The sequence below is a fragment of the Eleutherodactylus coqui genome, chromosome 1 (assembly GCF_035609145.1).
Source record: "Eleutherodactylus coqui strain aEleCoq1 chromosome 1, aEleCoq1.hap1, whole genome shotgun sequence".
Lineage (NCBI taxonomy): Eukaryota > Metazoa > Chordata > Amphibia > Anura > Eleutherodactylidae > Eleutherodactylus > Eleutherodactylus coqui.
Genome location: NC_089837.1, coordinates 435,976,903 through 435,997,176, shown reverse-complemented (window position 1 = coordinate 435,997,176; position 20,274 = coordinate 435,976,903). Strand labels below are relative to the sequence as shown.

General features: G+C 43.0%; 1 protein-coding gene across 1 annotated transcript in view; it reads left to right on the top strand.

Moving 5' to 3' along the window:
* The first annotated feature begins 921 nt into the window (after positions 1-921).
* Positions 922-20,274, top strand: part of CRYL1 (crystallin lambda 1) — a 137,105-nt gene continuing 117,752 nt past the window's right edge. Inside the window, exons 1-2 of the mRNA XM_066582171.1 lie at positions 922-1,046; positions 17,284-17,391. Of these exons, the coding sequence (XP_066438268.1) occupies positions 1,006-1,046; positions 17,284-17,391 (149 nt within the window). The 5' untranslated portion in view covers positions 922-1,005. The remainder of the gene's footprint in view (positions 1,047-17,283; positions 17,392-20,274) is intronic.

Below are 20,274 nucleotides of genomic sequence, written 5' to 3'. Positions count from 1 at the left end.
GTGGGTCTCAGTGGGAGGACAATTTGTTCAAAATATCAATATGTAGAAATATCTGCATTCAGTGTTAGCTGATAAGATAACAGATAGATGCAAGGAATTAGAATTTCCTGTGGCTTCCTAATGAGCTATAGGACTCATTCACACGTGCGATGCGTTTTTACCCCAGACGCATCGTGGGCGAAATTGGCATCAAGGGAGAATAGCCGCGATTGAGTCCCAAGATTAGTGTTCACACAGGCATATCACGTGCAAAATACGCTGCAGCGCGGAATTCCGTCAGCAGAAATAATCGTAATGACTTCTAATGCTTAGATAAAGACCTCTCTTTTAACGCAGCGTGAAAAATCAGCGATCGAAAATGGTTGGCAATTAGACGTTTTGACGGTGCGAGTCTTTCCCGTGCCCGAAAATTTTTTGGCGGTGTGAATGAATGCATTGGAATCCAATGCTACACATGGTTGCGATTTTTGGACGACGTTGTATCGCGGCTAAATGGCTGCATAAAAACGCCTGTGAGAATGAGGCCTCAAGGATACGCAGGTATACGTTAAAATATTGCCATTTGTGCAATTCTCTGATACATTAGTGCAGCTTTACTAGTGGTGAATGTTCACTGAACTCTGATGCAGCCACTAAAGTTGAATAATCCTGAGGCCATAAAGGGGTTAACCGACTGGCTTGATTACTCTACGTTTCACGCTACACGTCTTATAGTTTGCTTGTGGAAGGGAAAGCTCTATGTGACGGTGATTGTAATGTAGCAATCCTGAGGAAATGTGTTTGCCATAACAGATTTATATGAAATGAAGGTGGAGCACTGGACTGATTAGCAGCAGCCAACCAGCACGCAGCTATCATGCTGCAGGCTGGAGCCTTTCAGGGCAGCCAATCACAGCAAGGATTGCATGAGACCTTGTGCAGGCACCAAGTAAATAGCCTGGGATGTGAAACTGTGCAGATCCTTCCTGCAAGCTGCACTTGTAGTCAAACACAGTAGCGGTGATCATGGCTGACCCAAAGGAAGGGAGTATTGTGGTTATTGGAAGGTAACTTATAAAAAAGCATACTGCTACAATTGCTATTGTGCATTTAGAGGACATTTAAAGTGTTTGCTTAGTTGACAGCAAAAGTAGGCAATTTTAGTTTATCAACAGTTGCTGTAGAAATACAAAGTTTCAAAGCTGGCATGCTGGGGTTTGCAGTTCTGCAGCATTTAAAGCACAATTTATACCCAATGCAAGATAGCCTAATTCTGCATTATTTATTATCATTTTAGGTAAACATATTAATTAAAATCTGAGTTTTTTTTTTGATAATACGAAGAATGCTATATGCTTTTTAAATGAGTCTTGTATAACTTCTTGTTAGCTCTCAGCTTGAAGTTTCTACAAATTTTGTTTCCATCCCCCTCCAAAAACAGGAAGCAAAGAGCTGATCCTGGATAACCTTCCAGTTGTAGTTAAGTCCGTGTCTCTCCATACAGATGGGTTGCGGAAACACATCCTCGGATTTCATGCTATTCAGCAAGTTGAAATAACACTAATCTGCTAGGAGATTGCATTCACCAATATATTATATGTATTGTATTTGCTCCTTTTATGAGCGTGAGCATTCTCACTATAAGCTTACAATGCTTCAGGGGAATGTGGCATCAGAAAAGGATCTGTTGTCTAAATAGAGTTTTTGAAAAACTTTGGGGATTTATTTTTTTTTATTTATTATCATTATGTATGTATTTAAAATATCCTAATATTGTGCAGTTTTCATTCTAGACATCGAGGCTGGATTCACACGGACGTATTTGTGCGCGCAATATCCAGAAAATAGAACACACTGACTTCATTGTATTTGTGCGCAATTTGGTGGCGCAAAAAAGAACACCCCCCCCCCCCCCTGCAGCATGTGTGTTGGTATTTTATTTTTTTTAGTATGTTCTTTGCGTGGGGAAAGAGCACTTTCCAAAGCAGACACACATTTGCCCTATCGCTGCATATTTTCTTTTTGCCTGCCCAAAAACACAAACGCCCGTGTGGAGGCCCAATGTCCACGTGTGGATTTTAATTATAAAATCTGCTCCTGTCTTCTGTGCGGGAGATCCGCACCTCTTTCCTGCCATGTGATACATTGGCATCCGCACGGCAAGTAAAAGCATGTGGATGTGATAATGTTTTTTTCCCCCGGAGTGCGGACTGCACGCACTGGAGGAAATCACAGCACGCTCCATTTCCTGCGGGTCTTGCAGCAACTGCTTCCATTGAAGTCAATGGAAGCCACACCCGCAGCTGTCACTGTGGAGGTGCTGCGGATCTGTGGGAAAGCAGGAGATTTAAAATAGAAAAAATGGTACATCCGCCTACTGAAGAAGACGATCAGGCCGCCACGGAGAGGGACCCGCGCTGGATCCGGAGAGGTAAGAAGCTGCTTTTCTCCTGTCATGTCTGTGGGCATGCACAGATTCCGCTGCGGGATTTAGCAGTGGAATCAGTACGTGCAAGTGGACATGAGGCTTGGGTGTCATAAAATCATGATTAACCCTTTGCAATCCAATTTTAGATTCAGAGTTTCCTAGGGAGCTTTCTCTTTCTGCTATTATACAATGGTGCCATCTGCTGGCTAGAGCCAGTATTGCGGTATGGGACATGCTGAGGAGGCCCACGACAACAGAGCGGCCAGTAATATACAGTAAGAATACCCTGCCGGATGTCTTCCGACATCAGAGCTCTACAGCCTTCAATCAGAATGTCTTTAGATGTCACAATGGATTGGAAATGGTTAATTAGTGTTTCACCACATCTCTTTCCCCCAACCCTCCTTTTGTGTAATAAGCTGTATATCACACATCTCTCTACACCTGCTGTTAATTTCATGTAGCAGATATCTCCCCCTCCTGTGATTAGTTTCATAGTGCTTCATCGGCCTGAATGATAGATTTTACAAGTACCTGAGTCGGCCAGCTTGCAGTATAGTGCAATACACTGCAAGCACAGAAAATAAACAGGTGGAAATTTTTAATAACCTCCAACTACAAATATGATTTGTATGTAAAAATACATGGGGGTGGAGGACCCTGTGAAGGTGTCCCTATCCTTAAACAATAGGTCATTTTCTGATGACATGTTCCCCTTAGAGGAATTTACAATCCCAGCTTTTGCTATGTGAATCTGTCAGCATAATGCATGGTGCCTCTTAGGATCACCACTATTCAGTCTATGGAGAAATGACAAAGGCCATCAGAAAACGGCCTGTGACAGTAGGCGGAGAACAATGAAGCTAAATGGAATCTAATAAGACTATATTTGCTAATTGCTATTTTTTTATATTGGCATATATGTATTGTGTAATTACTGTAATGGTAGTATTGTACAGTGTGCCACGATTTGGGGGCATTCACACGGGCTAGTTTCAAGTGTAGGTTCCGTCCAATTGCAATGTGAATGGAACTTGCAGATGAAAAGGACCTATTGATTTCTATCTGGTAGTTCACTTTAGAGATTTTTCTTTCAGACCGACCATCCCAGATTGAAATCACTGCATGTCCAATGTATGGGCGATTCTCGCACATTAGTCTTTGTAGGCAAAAAAAAAAAATCGCATGCAGATGCTATATATTTGCGAGTGCAAGGTTTTTTGTTTGTTTTATTTTTTATTTTTTACGTGCATTTTTTTCACATGTACATAGATACGGTTTTTATGCAAAACCACATTGCAGTTAAATAGAGTGCAAAGTAGGTCCAATCTTCCTGGACCTATGTTGCACTTGTGAATACCCCCTATAGTTCATTCACATGAGGGACCTAATCGCGCAAAAATTCTGCGTGCAAAAAAAATAAATAAAAAAAAAAAAAAATAGAAGCTAAAAAAACACGTAAATGGACTATTTTTCTCGATCAACTCCCAAGCTTCATTAGCATTTAAATCGCACATACAAGTCAAGCGGGTGCGAGCCTCCCCAATTTTACATCATACTACAAAGCTGCTTTGAGCAAGTGTGTTCTGGACCTGATTCATAATGGCCAACAAAAATTATGGGTAGAAATGGAGCAGATATCTGCGCCTTGCCAAGTGGCGGGCGCTCCCTGGTTACTGGGCAGAAGAGGAGCCAGAGTACTGGAGGTTTCCCCAAGGGGTCGATACACCTCCAGAACGCACCTGATTTCTAGGCCAGGACCCCTAACACGTCTGGTGGATAACCCAGACTTACCAATGTTTTTCTGAAATGGTCCTGGGCAACTTGGATTCAGTTCCGCTCTTCTCTTAGAGCAGTCCTGGCTTCGAAATGGTGTTTAAACATCATAATTAGCGGTTTGGGTTTCAAAGCTTCATTCTACCTTTGTTTGGAGATGGGTTCACACTGGGCAATTCCCTCCTTCCCGCACCCATCCTCACAATATAATTATCCTCTTCCTAAGGGCTTTTACCTACTAGCGTTTTTTTTTAAACTCTGCGATGTCCCCCCCCCCCCCCTCCCCCCATGGGACTTTGCTCTGCCCTGTCCTGCCCCCTCCCATTGCAAATAGTGGCGAGGGAGCTCAGTGCACTACTCCCACACTCGGCCTGCCTCCTCCCCCTGCAGAAAGGGACACCGTATGTCGGCCAGGAGTGAAAACCCGGCCAATATACGGACGTGTGAATCAGCCCTTAGATTCAGCTAAACTCTCTCTCTGACTTTTTTTTCTTTTTTTTTTTTTTTCTTCCAGCCCCCAGAGGAGTCTATGGACACTCCTGCATTTTGTGTACCAAAGATGGGTCTTGACTAGGGATGAGCGAGTATACTCGCTAAGGCACTACTCACTCGAGTAATGTGCCTTAGCCGAGTATCTCCCCGCTCGTCCCGAAAGATTCTGGTGCCGTTGCGGGGCGGGGAGCTGCGGGGGAGCGCAGGAAGGAACGGAGGGGAGATCTCTCTCTCCCGCCCGCTCTCCCCTGCTCCCCGCCACAACTCACCTGTCAGCTGCGGCGGCCCCCGAATCTTTAGGGACGAGCGGGGAGATACTCGGCTAAGGCACATTACTCGAGCGAGTAGTGCCTTAGCGAGTATACTCGCTCATCCCTAGTCAAGACCTATATTTTTGCACAGCAAGGAGTTTCAGTCGCTGATGTCCTATTTTTTTTTTATTTATTTTATTTTTTTTGCGTGCCTAAAATTCCTTTGCCTGAATATTTCCACAGGAAACTATTAGTTACTAATAGCCACAGTTTTTTTTTTTTGTGCAGCTCACTTAGCTGTGCAAATTCCCCTATTGATATGAGTAACATATTTAGCACTTATACATTCTATCAGAGATAAACATATGAACACTGATGGATATTCAATTGCTTTAGGCCGCCAGCACATAGGTGGATTTGCATTGCGGAGCCCGGAGCAGGCGTCCGCCTCTGGATTCCATAGCAAATACAACCCATAGCATGAGCGGAAATAAATTGCTGCAATTCTGCGCGGACTCCACACGGACTGCTTCCATTGAAGTCAATGGAAGCTGTCCGACCCACGGCCCTCACGCAATTAATGTTGTCGAATGGTCGCGGAACTAGGAAGCTTTGTTGCTCAGGCAAAGTTCGGCCTCCTGCAACCGACAGGGTCGGATCCGGCATGCAGGATCCCATAGCAGGATCCTACCCTGTTCCCAGCAGGTGACCCCCACTTATCTGTCTGATACCTCCTTTATCTGTACTGTGGGAGCACCAGCCAGCGTACATGCGCAGTACAGATAAAGCCTCGCCATTGCTAGGCGATTGACACTAATCCCGCGACTCTTCCTTCTTCAGTGATCGCCACAGAAGGGCCGCGGGATGGATGGCTTCCATTGACTTCAATGGAAGTCATTGGAGCGGAAATCCATACAGAATGGAGCATGCTGCGTTTTTGTTTTTTATTCCCCACCCTTCCACGAGTACAAATTTCCGCTCCATGTGCAGTGAGCAGCGGGTCTCCATAGTAGGCTATGGGCAATATTTGCTGCAGAATCCGCTCATGTGCGGGAGCCCTTAGATTGTCAGGGGGAAGAATGAATATTAGCAAGTGCTCAGCTATAGTCTAAGCGATATTTATTTTAATGTATACTGGTCTTTTAGGCAGGGCAGAAGTATATTAGGAAGCAGTCCAAAGTACTGATTAGATGCACATATAAAACTAAATCGCTGGTGTCTGCCTAGTAAATAGAGATAAGCGAGCATACTCGGTAAGGGACAATACTCGAGCGAGTATCGTCCTTTTCGAGTACCTGCCTGCTTGTCAGAAAAGATTCGGGGGGCGGCGAGGGAGAGCGGGGGGGGGGGGGGGGGGAGGAAGAGATCTCACTCTCGCTCTAAACTACAGATATGTGTTTCATTTCCCCGCTAGTATATATCAGCATTTGATAAACAGACTGTTTGTAATAGTTAACGTTCATGACCCCGGCCGATGGACTTTAGTGATAGATCAAAAGTTAAACAATTTGTAAAATAAAAATCTTCACTTGAGTACAGAACACACAAACCCAGAGAGCTCACTTAGTAATGTGTTGTAATTTTATAAAATGCAGTTATTTGACTGAGGTTACTGCAGATGGGTTAGAAGATTGCCAGCAAATTGGAAAAGAAATGTTTGGCAACCATGTTATGACTGAGGCTGCCTTCTCACACACCATATCAGCTGCGGAAAACCTGCAGCAAATACACACCTAAGGCCTCCCTCACACAGACGTGTGTTTTTGTTTTTTTAGTTTTTTTTTACGTTTTTTTTTTTTACAGCGTACAATGCTCCCATTCATTTCCATAGGGCTGCTCACACAGGCGTAAAAATTAAGCGTGTTCAACGCTATGATGTTCTATCTTTGCCCGTTTTTAGCCCTGCGTCGCCCATTGAAGTGAATGAGCAGTGGCTTCAGCGCTGCTGAAAACATGGCGCAACTTGGTTCTACGTTTTTGGCAGTGCTAAACGCAAACACTAGCTACACTACCTAAAAAGGAATAGTCACCTAGCTGGCGCTGCCGTGGTCCCTGCCGCTGTTCACCAGAGCTCTGGGCAGGCTGCCGGGCACTTGTCAAGCCAACAAAGCATCTATTGCTAGTGACGGGGGTTGAAATCCCTGCCTCCCAGCGAGGGATTGCTCTGATTTTTTTCAGGAGTGCCGGCTCCACCAATCAGACAGCGCTTGATGTACCAATCACAGCCATTCAATGAATGACTGTGATTGGTGCGTCCAGCGCTGGCTCTGATTAGCTCAGCCTGCCGACACTCAACAGGCTCAGCCAATCAGAGCAATCTCTTGCTGGAGGCAGAGTCTTCAAACCCCATCACTAGCAAAAGATCCTCTGTCAGCGATGACAAGGAGCTCTGGAAAACAGAGTCAGGGACCAGGATAGCAACAGCTAGGTGAGGATTAATTGATTTTATTTTTTTTAATTTTTTTATTTTTTTCCAGCATCTTTGGCTGTGTGTAAAGCTGTGCTGAAAACGCAGCCAAGACGTTGTAAAAAATGCATGACAATGCTGCTGAAATCGCAGTAAAGGCAGCGTTGAAAAACGCTGATTTTCTGCAAACACCTGTGTGAGGGAGGCCTAAATGGTGCAAATTTTGCCATGAATTTTGTTGCAGATCTGCTGCAGGTTCAACCCCTGTATTTCAAGTGTTGAAATCAGTAGCCTGAAAGGTATCCTGCAGAAATAGGCTGCTCTCATACATGAACGCGGCAAGGCTCCCTGCAGCTAATGGCATGTTTTAGTGCACCCCATCATTGTGATGAGGTGTGCTAATTGGGCGAAGATAGAGCAGACACCGCTTGAAAATCGTGGCACTGAAAAAGTGCAGTCCAGCACCATGATCGAACGTGTGTCTGTGAGGCCCCATTGCTTTCAACGGAACTGTTATACCGTGATTACCGTGGCGATCAAAAAGTGCCTGTGTGAGAGAGGTCTTAGAATCTGCAGAATTTTTCAAAAACGTGCAGATGTGTTGCAGAACGTTTCCGTACCATGTGAAGGAGATTTTTTGAAATCCCCTCCACACGGCTTGTACTGTAAATGCTGCAGAATTGTTGCAGCCAATTCCTCAGCAGAAATTCCACATTGTGTGAAATGGCCCACAAAACTTCATGATCTTCTCACTTTGTAAATAAAAAGATGAGGTGTGAGATCTTGTCCCGTTTGCACAGAACCTTAGATTGTTACATAAATTAATGGGGGTGGGGGGGGCTGTCCACGGATTCAACCCCTCTGAATGGCCATTTTTGCTTTCTAAAATCGACTATTTTTCGGTTAATATTGTGCCTTCCTGTCATTGTTCCCTGGTTTGACTAAATTAATCAACCCAGCGGACTCGAGGTGCGCCATTCTTTTGCTGTGATCCCTTTAACTGAATCGAGCTAAGCTATAATACGAGGGGCTGCTAAGTCTTTGGTTTTACCCAGAAAGAAACGAGATAGGTAGATGAAACTTTATATTTATTCCACATACTCTCCACTGATGTCAACACACTTCTTACATCGGTATTCCAAGTTCTGTAAGCCTTGCAAAAAGGATTTCGGTTGTGCCTCAAACCAGTCATCCGTAGCAGCCATGGCATCAGAAATGGTGTGAAATTTGGTACCCTTGAGGTATTTCTTTAGGTTTGGAAACAGATAATAGTCGGAGGAAGCTAGATCTGGTGAATAAGGTGGGTGGTCATCTAGCTGGAAGCCTAGCTCCACCAGTTTTGACATGGTTGCTTGTGCAGTGTGAGCGGAGGCGAGGAAGAAGATTCCTTTGAACAGCTTGCCGTGCCTTTTGGCCTTCAGAGCTGCTCTCAATTGGTCCAAAAGTTCAATGTAATACCTTCCATTGATGGTGGAACCATTTTGAAGGTAGTCCATTAGCAGCACGCCCTCCTTATCCCAGAACACAGATGCCATCGATCTTAGTGGCTGATTTTTGCACCCTGAACTTCTTTGAGCAAGGAGAACCACTCTGCCTCCAGTCTTGACTGCTCATTGGTTTCAGGTCATACAAATATTTGTCACAGAGACGGAATAAGTCTATAAATTATAGTATAGGGCCCGAATCACAGTTATAGACTAAAAATTACAAACTTTATTGGAAAATATCTAAAAAACATGGGCTGACACACACACGTTACATATAGACAAACAAAACATCCAAATGAAATTTTAATAAGTGCGCATCGCCGTTATGTACCAACCACATGTGATCCGCTAGGGGGGTGGATTCGTGTCTTTCGATGTTCCCCACATGGCCAAGAATCCTCCGGCGAAATTCCTGGATTGTCTTGCCAATGTAGTTTTTTGGGCATGGACATGTGGCCATGTATATCACATTTCTGGTCTTACAATTAATAAAATCGTGACATTTGTATGTGCGATGGGAAACAGCACAGGTGAAGGAACTTGATTTCTGGATGAAGGGGCAAGCAGCACAAGAGTGACAGGGAAAAGTGCCTTTTGGACGATTCGATCCTAGCCAGGTGATTTTGGATTCGTCCGGTGGTAAATGGCTTTTGACCAAGTGGTCCTTTAAATTATGGCCTCGTCTGTATGTTATACAGGGTTTTTGGGAAATGTACTCACTGATATCATGATCATTTTTCAAAATGTCCCAATAGTGAGAAAGAATATCACGTATCTGGGGACAGGCTGTATCATATGTACCAATCACTCTTGGAGAGTGGTCGGTAGGACGTACTTTTGGTGTTAATAAGACGGTACGTTGTTGTTTGGACGCATATTGATAGGCCTGGAGAATTGTTTCCTCTGGGTACCCTCTTGAACTGAATCGTTTCATCAGTTTTTTGCTCTCTGAGAGAAATGTAGTTTCATCAGAGCAATTCCGACGTAACCGAAGAAATTGACCCTTCGGGATACCACGTTTTAAAGGGGTCGGATGGTAGCTCTGCCACCCCAATAGACTGTTGGTAGCAGTCTTCTTTCGATAAAGAGTGGATGCGATGGTACCATCCTCATTTTTGACAATCTGGATGTCAAGGAAGGGTAATGTCGTAGCACTAATCTCGCTAGTCACGCGTAGGTTTAAGGTGTTGGTATTTAGTGTCTCGACAAAGGTCGCAAAAGAAGAAGATGTACCCTTCCATAGGATGAGGATGTCATCAATGTAACGTAACCAGAGTACAATATTGTCAGACCACTGTGAGTTGTTGTATATGACCTTTTCCTCCCACCAGCCCAGGTACAGATTAGCATAAGATGGGGCACAAGGCGTCCCCATCGCTGTACCCCTGAGCTGGTGGAAGTACTCAGAGTCAAACACAAAATAATTGTGTTTAAGGATAAACTCCAGTAGGTTGACAACACACTGGTTATGACTTTCAAATTGCACACCTCTTTGCTGAAGGAAGAAAGATACTGCCGCCAGACCCCCCTCATGGGGGATTGAGCTATATAAAGCTTCAATGTCCAGTGATGCCAGTAGGACGTCTGATTCGATGGTGATACCTTCAAGAATCCTAAGAACGTCCATCGTATCTCTTACGTAAGATCGTAATGATAGAACGTAAGGACGTAGGATCTTGTCAACATAGATGCTGATGTTTTGGGTAAGATTATTAACCCCAGAAACAATCGGGCGTCCCTTGATTGGGTTCGTCCCCTTATGTATCTTCGGTAATGCGTAAAATGTCGCAATGGTGGGAGAAGAAGAATACATAAAGCGATATTCGTTGGTATCGATATTGCCATTGGTCAATTCATGTTGTAACAAGTCCCGTAATTGTGTCAAGAATAGGTTAGTCGGGTCATGAGAGAGGGTGCTATATGTTGTAGAATCATGCAGAAGTCTACGGCACATTTCCACGTAATGTGGTCTATTTAGTATTACTATATTGCCACCTTTATCAGCCTCCTTAATAATGATCTTAGAGTTATTTTCCAAAGATTTCAACGCTTTTATTTGTCCTTGAGTCAAGTTAGAGTTTGGTTTGTGGTAAGTTGTCAAGGTTTTTAAGTCATTTTTCACCAATTTCTCAAATATATCAATTTCTGGACTAAACAGAGACGGAGGGTTATTCTTGCTGGATGGTTTAAGGTCCGTAAATGGACCAGAACCCCATAGTCTAGAGTTCTCATCCTCAAGATCCTGTAACATTTGAAGACCCTGACGGTCTGATAATTCCAGACCGAGTTCTTTTAAACGTTCTCTTTCTTTAATGGCAAAGAATTTTTTCCATCTAAGTTTGCGAGTGAAGAGGGAGATGTCCTTCGTCCACACGAACGGATCATAGCGGGTCGTGGGGACGAAGGACAGCCCCCTCTCCAACAGGCCCAACTCCTGTGGTGTCAAGTTATAGTCAGACAAATTAACCACCTTCAATTTGTCTTCAATGGAATCCGAGTCCGTCTCGGTTATATATGTAGTATCAGAGATCATTTCAGAGACTGATTGCGAAATGGGCAAATGGGAGCTTACTGGTTGTGTCATGGGGCGGTGTGTGGTTCTCGTCGCCCCCTCAAAAAATATTGAGATATCGGGGGTTCAGAGAAAACCCCTTCTTGAGGTTTTCTACCACGGCTTTTATTTCGGGATTGAAACCGTGCCTTAAAGCGACGTGCAGTAGGGTGATTGGAGGGTCTCAGTTCACCTTCGGATAGATCCGAAGAGCTAGGATCCGTCTCAGAGCGGCCTGAGGTGTTGGTATATGCTCTATTGTCTTTAAAATCAAGGAGATCACGACTAAACTGTGCGTGTTTCCTATCTTTTATTTGTGTCGTAAATTTTTCAATATTAATATGTAAGGCCTTCTCTTTTGTGGAAAAATCAGGATCCGTACTGAATGCCTTTGCTCTTTCTATCTGTTCCTCCAACTTTTTTTGGTTAGCCTCAAGTGTAGATTTTTCTTCATCTAGTAGTAGTTTAATCAATTTGAGTGAGGCTAGAGTAGATTCATCCTGCCATTTCTTGAGAAATGCAGGATTGTGGAGGCGTTTGGGTGGTACTATTGGGTTACGGAGGCCTCGAGGGACTATCTGGTGTTCAATGTATTTTTGTAGACCCTGGACCTCCCACCAATTTCGTAAATATTCCCGATATAGAGAAGTAAGCTCTTTAAAACACTTTTCAATCGATTGGTTCTGATGTGTAGCTCTAAATTCCCCTTCTGAGAAAACCGCACCCGCCTCAGACAGCCACTGAGACGTGTTGAAGTCTTTTGAGAGAAAGCCCGCCATATAGTAGAGAAACTTGTCACAGAGACGGAATAAGTCTATAAATTATAGTATAGGGCCCGAATCACAGTTATAGACTAAAAATTACAAACTTTATTGGAAAATATCTAAAAAACATGGGCTGACACACACACGTTACATATAGACAAACAAAACATCCAAATGAAATTTTAATAAGTGCGCATCGCCGTTATGTACCAACCACATGTGATCCGCTAGGGGGGTGGATTCGTGTCTTTCGATGTTCCCCACATGGCCAAGAATCCTCCGGCGAAATTCCTGGATTGTCTTGCCAATGTAGTTTTTTGGGCATGGACATGTGGCCATGTATATCACATTTCTGGTCTTACAATTAATAAAATCGTGACATTTGTATGTGCGATGGGAAACAGCACAGGTGAAGGAACTTGATTTCTGGATGAAGGGGCAAGCAGCACAAGAGTGACAGGGAAAAGTGCCTTTTGGACGATTCGATCCTAGCCAGGTGATTTTGGATTCGTCCGGTGGTAAATGGCTTTTGACCAAGTGGTCCTTTAAATTATGGCCTCGTCTGTATGTTATACAGGGTTTTTGGGAAATGTACTCACTGATATCATGATCATTTTTCAAAATGTCCCAATAGTGAGAAAGAATATCACGTATCTGGGGACAGGCTGTATCATATGTACCAATCACTCTTGGAGAGTGGTCGGTAGGACGTACTTTTGGTGTTAATAAGACGGTACGTTGTTGTTTGGACGCATATTGATAGGCCTGGAGAATTGTTTCCTCTGGGTACCCTCTTGAACTGAATCGTTTCATCAGTTTTTTGCTCTCTGAGAGAAATGTAGTTTCATCAGAGCAATTCCGACGTAACCGAAGAAATTGACCCTTCGGGATACCACGTTTTAAAGGGGTCGGATGGTAGCTCTGCCACCCCAATAGACTGTTGGTAGCAGTCTTCTTTCGATAAAGAGTGGATGCGATGGTACCATCCTCATTTTTGACAATCTGGATGTCAAGGAAGGGTAATGTCGTAGCACTAATCTCGCTAGTCACGCGTAGGTTTAAGGTGTTGGTATTTAGTGTCTCGACAAAGGTCGCAAAAGAAGATGTACCCTTCCATAGGATGAGGATGTCATCAATGTAACGTAACCAGAGTACAATATTGTCAGACCACTGTGAGTTGTTGTATATGACCTTTTCCTCCCACCAGCCCAGGTACAGATCAGTGGCTGTCTGAGGCGGGTGCGGTTTTCTCAGAAGGGGAATTTAGAGCTACACATCAGAACCAATCGATTGAAAAGTGTTTTAAAGAGCTTACTTCTCTATATCGGGAATATTTACGAAATTGGTGGGAGGTCCAGGGTCTACAAAAATACATTGAACACCAGATAGTCCCTCGAGGCCTCCGTAACCCAATAGTACCACCCAAACGCCTCCACAATCCTGCATTTCTCAAGAAATGGCAGGATGAATCTACTCTAGCCTCACTCAAATTGATTAAACTACTACTAGATGAAGAAAAATCTACACTTGAGGCTAACCAAAAAAAGTTGGAGGAACAGATAGAAAGAGCAAAGGCATTCAGTACGGATCCTGATTTTTCCACAAAAGAGAAGGCCTTACATATTAATATTGAAAAATTTACGACACAAATAAAAGATAGGAAACACGCACAGTTTAGTCGTGATCTCCTTGATTTTAAAGACAATAGAGCATATACCAACACCTCAGGCCGCTCTGAGACGGATCCTAGCTCTTCGGATCTATCCGAAGGTGAACTGAGACCCTCCAATCACCCTACTGCACGTCGCTTTAAGGCACGGTTTCAATCCCGAAATAAAAGCCGTGGTAGAAAACCTCAAGAAGGGGTTTTCTCTGAACCCCCGATATCTCAATATTTTTTGAGGGGGCGACGAGAACCACACACCGCCCCATGACACAACCAGTAAGCTCCCATTTGCCCATTTCGCAATCAGTCTCTGAAATGATCTCTGATACTACATATATAACCGAGACGGACTCGGATTCCATTGAAGACAAATTGAAGGTGGTTAATTTGTCTGACTATAACTTGACACCACAGGAGTTGGGCCTGTTGGAGAGGGGGCTGTCCTTCGTCCCCACGACCCGCTATGATCCGTTCGTGTGGACGAAGGACATCTCCCTCTTCACTCGCAAACTTAGATGGAAAAAATTCTTTGCCATTAAAGAAAGAGAACGTTTAAAAGAACTCGGTCTGGAATTATCAGACCGTCAGGGTCTTCAAATGTTACAGGATCTTGAGGATGAGAACTCTAGACTATGGGGTTCTGGTCCATTTACGGACCTTAAACCATCCAGCAAGAATAACCCTCCGTCTCTGTTTAGTCCAGAAATTGATATATTTGAGAAATTGGTGAAAAATGACTTAAAAACCTTGACAACTTACCACAAACCAAACTCTAACTTGACTCAAGGACAAATAAAAGCGTTGAAATCTTTGGAAAATAACTCTAAGATCATTATTAAGGAGGCTGATAAAGGTGGCAATATAGTAATACTAAATAGACCACATTACGTGGAAATGTGCCGTAGACTTCTGCATGATTCTACAACATATAGCACCCTCTCTCATGACCCGACTAACCTATTCTTGACACAATTACGGGACTTGTTACAACATGAATTGACCAATGGCAATATCGATACCAACGAATATCGCTTTATGTATTCTTCTTCTCCCACCATTGCGACATTTTACGCATTACCGAAGATACATAAGGGGACGAACCCAATCAAGGGACGCCCGATTGTTTCTGGGGTTAATAATCTTACCCAAAACATCAGCATCTATGTTGACAAGATCCTACGTCCTTACGTTCTATCATTACGATCTTACGTAAGAGATACGATGGACGTTCTTAGGATTCTTGAAGGTATCACCATCGAATCAGACGTCCTACTGGCATCACTGGACATTGAAGCTTTATATAGCTCAATCCCCCATGAGGGGGGTCTGGCGGCAGTATCTTTCTTCCTTCAGCAAAGAGGTGTGCAATTTGAAAGTCATAACCAGTGTGTTGTCAACCTACTGGAGTTTATCCTTAAACACAATTATTTTGTGTTTGACTCTGAGTACTTCCACCAGCTCAGGGGTACAGCGATGGGGACGCCTTGTGCCCCATCTTATGCTAATCTGTACCTGGGCTGGTGGGAGGAAAAGGTCATATACAACAACTCACAGTGGTCTGACAATATTGTACTCTGGTTACGTTACATTGATGACATCCTCATCCTATGGAAGGGTACATCTTCTTCTTTTGCGACCTTTGTCGAGACACTAAATACCAACACCTTAAACCTACGCGTGACTAGCGAGATTAGTGCTACGACATTACCCTTCCTTGACATCCAGATTGTCAAAAATGAGGATGGTACCATCGCATCCACTCTTTATCGAAAGAAGACTGCTACCAACAGTCTATTGGGGTGGCAGAGCTACCATCCGACCCCTTTAAAACGTGGTATCCCGAAGGGTCAATTTCTTCGGTTACGTCGGAATTGCTCTGATGAAACTACATTTCTCTCAGAGAGCAAAAAACTGATGAAACGATTCAGTTCAAGAGGGTACCCAGAGGAAACAATTCTCCAGGCCTATCAATATGCGTCCAAACAACAACGTACCGTCTTATTAACACCAAAAGTACGTCCTACCGACCACTCTCCAAGAGTGATTGGTACATATGATACAGCCTGTCCCCAGATACGTGATATTCTTTCTCACTATTGGGACATTTTGAAAAATGATCATGATATCAGTGAGTACATTTCCCAAAAACCCTGTATAACATACAGACGAGGCCATAATTTAAAGGACCACTTGGTCAAAAGCCATTTACCACCGGACGAATCCAAAATCACCTGGCTAGGATCGAATCGTCCAAAAGGCACTTTTCCCTGTCACTCTTGTGCTGCTTGCCCCTTCATCCAGAAATCAAGTTCCTTCACCTGTGCTGTTTCCCATCGCACATACAAATGTCACGATTTTATTAATTGTAAGACCAGAAATGTGATATACATGGCCACATGTCCATGCCCAAAAAACTACATTGGCAAGACAATCCAGGAATTTCGCCGGAGGATTCTTGGCCATGTGGGGAACATCGAAAGACACGAATCCACCCCCCTAGCGGATCACATGTGGTTGGTACATAACGGCGATGCGCACTTATTAAAATTTCATTTGGATGTTTTGTTTGTCTATATGTAACGTGTGTGTGTCAGCCCATGTTTTTTAGATATTTTCCAATAAAGTTTGTAATTTTTAGTCTATAACTGTGATTCAGGTCATACAAATAAACCCAGGTCTCATCCATAGTGACCAGTCGCTCCAGCAAGTTCCTATTAGTCCGGAAACTCTGACAAATGGACTGAGAAGCTTTCACTCGCTTGCTTTTCTGATCTGTTGTCAAACACTTTGCAGATGGCTTCTTCATGTTCAATCGTTCATGGATTATGACACAAACACATTTACGAGAAATCCCCATGATGTCTGCTATACCTTTAGCTGAAATTTGCCGATTCTCCAGTACGAGGTTGTACACAGCATCGATGATCTCCGGAACAACAACCTCTCTCGGTCATCCAGGACGTTCCTCATCATTGGTGCTGAAGTGGCCCATTTTAAATTTGACAACCCAGTTCTTAACTGTAGACTATGAAGGACATTGATCCCCCCCAATGTCTGCGACATATCACCATGAATATCCTTCTCAGACTTTCCTTGCAGAAACAAGAATTTTATCACTTCTCTGCTCTCATTTGCTGTGAACATATCCTTAGACTCCGCCATTTTGTTTTCCCACGTGCCAAGATCACTGTTGCCATAACCTACAAACACAAAATTTTCAAAAACCTATATTAGACACATAAGGCTTTCATGTGATGTAACATTCATTACCATAGAAACAAAAAAAAAGACTTATCAGCACCCCCTCGTAGACGGGGCCAATTAACAGAAGTGGTGTGATTCCTGTAAAAGGCTTTTTTTTTTTTTTTTTCTCCTAATCCTGGACAAAGAGCCAAAGAAAAATACATAATCCTACAATTAATGACTTATGGAATATATAATAATATAAAATACTAATATATATACTTTTTTTTTCCCCCCAGTGGTCTCATTGGTCGCAGCTGGGCCATGGTGTTTGCAAGTGGTGGTTTTACAGTTAGACTCTACGATATTGTGAAAGAACAAGTCACCGCTGCTTTGGAGGATATAAGGTATGATGCAAGAAACAGGTCTGCTATACTTTGCCCTTTAAAGCCTGTGTCACACAAAAATATTTGTGGGCACAAATTTATTTTACCATTGATTTCAATGGGTTTGTTCACATAAGAATATTTTGAGCATGTATTTAATTCACACAAAAAATACACAGCATGCTCTATTGTCCCGTGCATTTGTGCACGAAAATGGCACATATTGAACTAATTAACTTAATTGCTCATTTCAATAAATGGGAGAATGCTTGTGTGTTTTTTATGTGCAAATACGCACAATTTTCACATGCGAAAAGTACAGTAAAACACACATGGGCATGCAAATACATAATGCCCATTGCGCAAATATGCGGTGTAAATGCGCTTGCACCCCTGCGACACCGGCCTAGAGGATAACATTTTTTGCAAACTTTTTCTGGACTAAATGGACTCCATTAACACAAGTGATCAGAGCCTAAGGCCGGTTTCACACAAGCACTAATCTCACACGACTTTTGATTGGTAATTCACAGGAGTAATGCTTGGTATTTTTACCTGAAAAATCGGCTCGTATCTGCGGGTACAACGCACGTTGCCGAGTGTGGTATTGGACAGAGTTTCTTTGCCCGATATCACGCTTGCCTGTGTGCAGTTAGCCTAAAGCAAAGTATCTGCAAAGTTTCTGGGCAATCAATGTTTTTCCAAACATGAGCATTCTATTAACATATGCCATACATCTTGGGGGTCTGTTGCTGCCAGGACATATGTGCGTCTATGCAGGTGCTAGGGCATGCCTGGCACACCTTGCTGGAACCAAATCTGTCTTGCATTCCTACCTTCTCTTAAACATGACAATACGGCATGTGAGTTGCCAGAAAATAGCCTCAAGGCTGCACGTTTTGCGGTATGTCTGTGAAACCAGTTATTAAACTGAATAGGATATCCCCTTCACAATACATTTACACAATTATAGCCCAGGACCAAATCTGTAAAGTTTAGTCACTTTTAGAGGATAGTGGCATTTCGCCTCACTTTTAACCTGTACTATCACAGAGAAGGTCCCAGTGCTTTGGCAAAGTAGGCCCGATGTATGGAGTCAAGGCTTGGCAATTGAAAAATCTGACATAAGAACAAAAGATTAGTTATTTTACAGGAGTTTCCTGACACTCAGTTAAAAGTGCTGAGGGATGGAAAGTCCATTAAATAACAAACTAAGGCTAACTTCACATGGGCGATTAAGATATCAGGCCGTGAATCACATAAGCATATTTTGCGCAAGCATTTTGATTGCACAAACAAATCTGCAGCATGTTCTCTTTCGGTGCATTTGTGCAGGAAAGGGCAAATATTAAACTAATTACACTACTTGCCCATTTCAATGAATTGGAGCACGGTTGCATGTTGTAATCTCGGATCCATAGTATATCCCTCACAAGTACATTGTGCAGTGTATTTTGGGGATGCGGACTTCCCACCTTTCTCAAGCACATGTATTTGCAGAACAATATCAACAATTAGCAAATACTTACATAATCACCGCTGCTATTGTGCCCTGGAGTGCTAGGCGTGCATTGCAAAAACAAGTCCTCACCATCATGCCCGCCACCGCAAACCGATGTGTTCCAGCTGCTAGATGTTCTGCAGTGCTTCGGGTTACTGGAAAGTCAAGTAGCTGGAACACGCTCCACTTTCTGGCAGCAGACACTGCTGGAATGAGTGAGTTTAAAAAAAAAAAAAAAAAAAAAAATATATAATATATAAATATTTTTTTTTTTTTTTTGGTGGCTGTTTAAATATGATGTTTACCTTTATGACCCTGCTATCCTATGATCACTCAGATAATACACTGCAGTATGCCTGTACTGTACTGCAGCGTATTCTCTTACCTTTGCCATTAAAAGCCATGGGAGACCAGAAGGCCCTTCGTAAATGGATAGTGGAGGGCCGATAACATCACAGGGGGAGCTCGCTGCCTATGTTACCCGCTTATATGCCAGTGTGACATCGCTATGATTCTCCGCTCGTGGATTCCGGCGCTGCGCTTTCCACAGCGTGATCCGCCGGCAATTTATCACTGGCGGATCATCGCCTGTGGACTTCATTATCATTCAATTGGATTGTTCACTGTATCTGACCGATCTGGTAAAAAAGAAAGTTTGGTACCACGTTAGCCAGTCAAGCAAAATATGATTGTTTTAGTAAGAGAAGCCAAGTGATCTTGTAGATATGCCTTTTTAATGGCTAACAAAAAGAGATTGTTACAACGAGCTTTAGAACCTACTTGAAGAACCCCAAGTAAGCTCAAAAGCTCGCTGTAACCTCATCTTTGTTAGCCATTAAAAGGTATCGTATCTACAAGAATACTTTTTTTTTTAAGAGAAACATTCTGACCGATCTGTCGCAGCATCATGGTTGCCGTTATAAATGGAAACCATGACACTAATGTGAACAGAGCCTTTTAATAGTATACTAATGTAGTATATCAAATCTTTTGTAAAAAAAACTCATAATCTGAGCTCATTTTTCCAATCTTTTCATAAATCCATGAGTGTCATATACTCGTCTCTCATACCCACTAGTGACAAGCCATGCATACTGGCATCACCACTATAACAGCGATTGACTGTCACGTATTGTGCACAGCACATCATAATTATGGTCTACTATTACACATTCGGAGAACTTAAAGATAGCTGCTTGTATTCCCCAATGTGCAGAATACCATATTCAAAGAGATTCTACTGGATTTACGAAACAAATTTTAAAGACACTCTCCATTAAAAAAAATATTACTGATGTACAATGCATTATAGATCTATGCGGAAAAAGGGTTTTAGTACCATGTTGGCCAGTAGAGCAAAATGTGATTGTTCTCAGTAAGAGAAACCAAGAAAACTTGTAGAT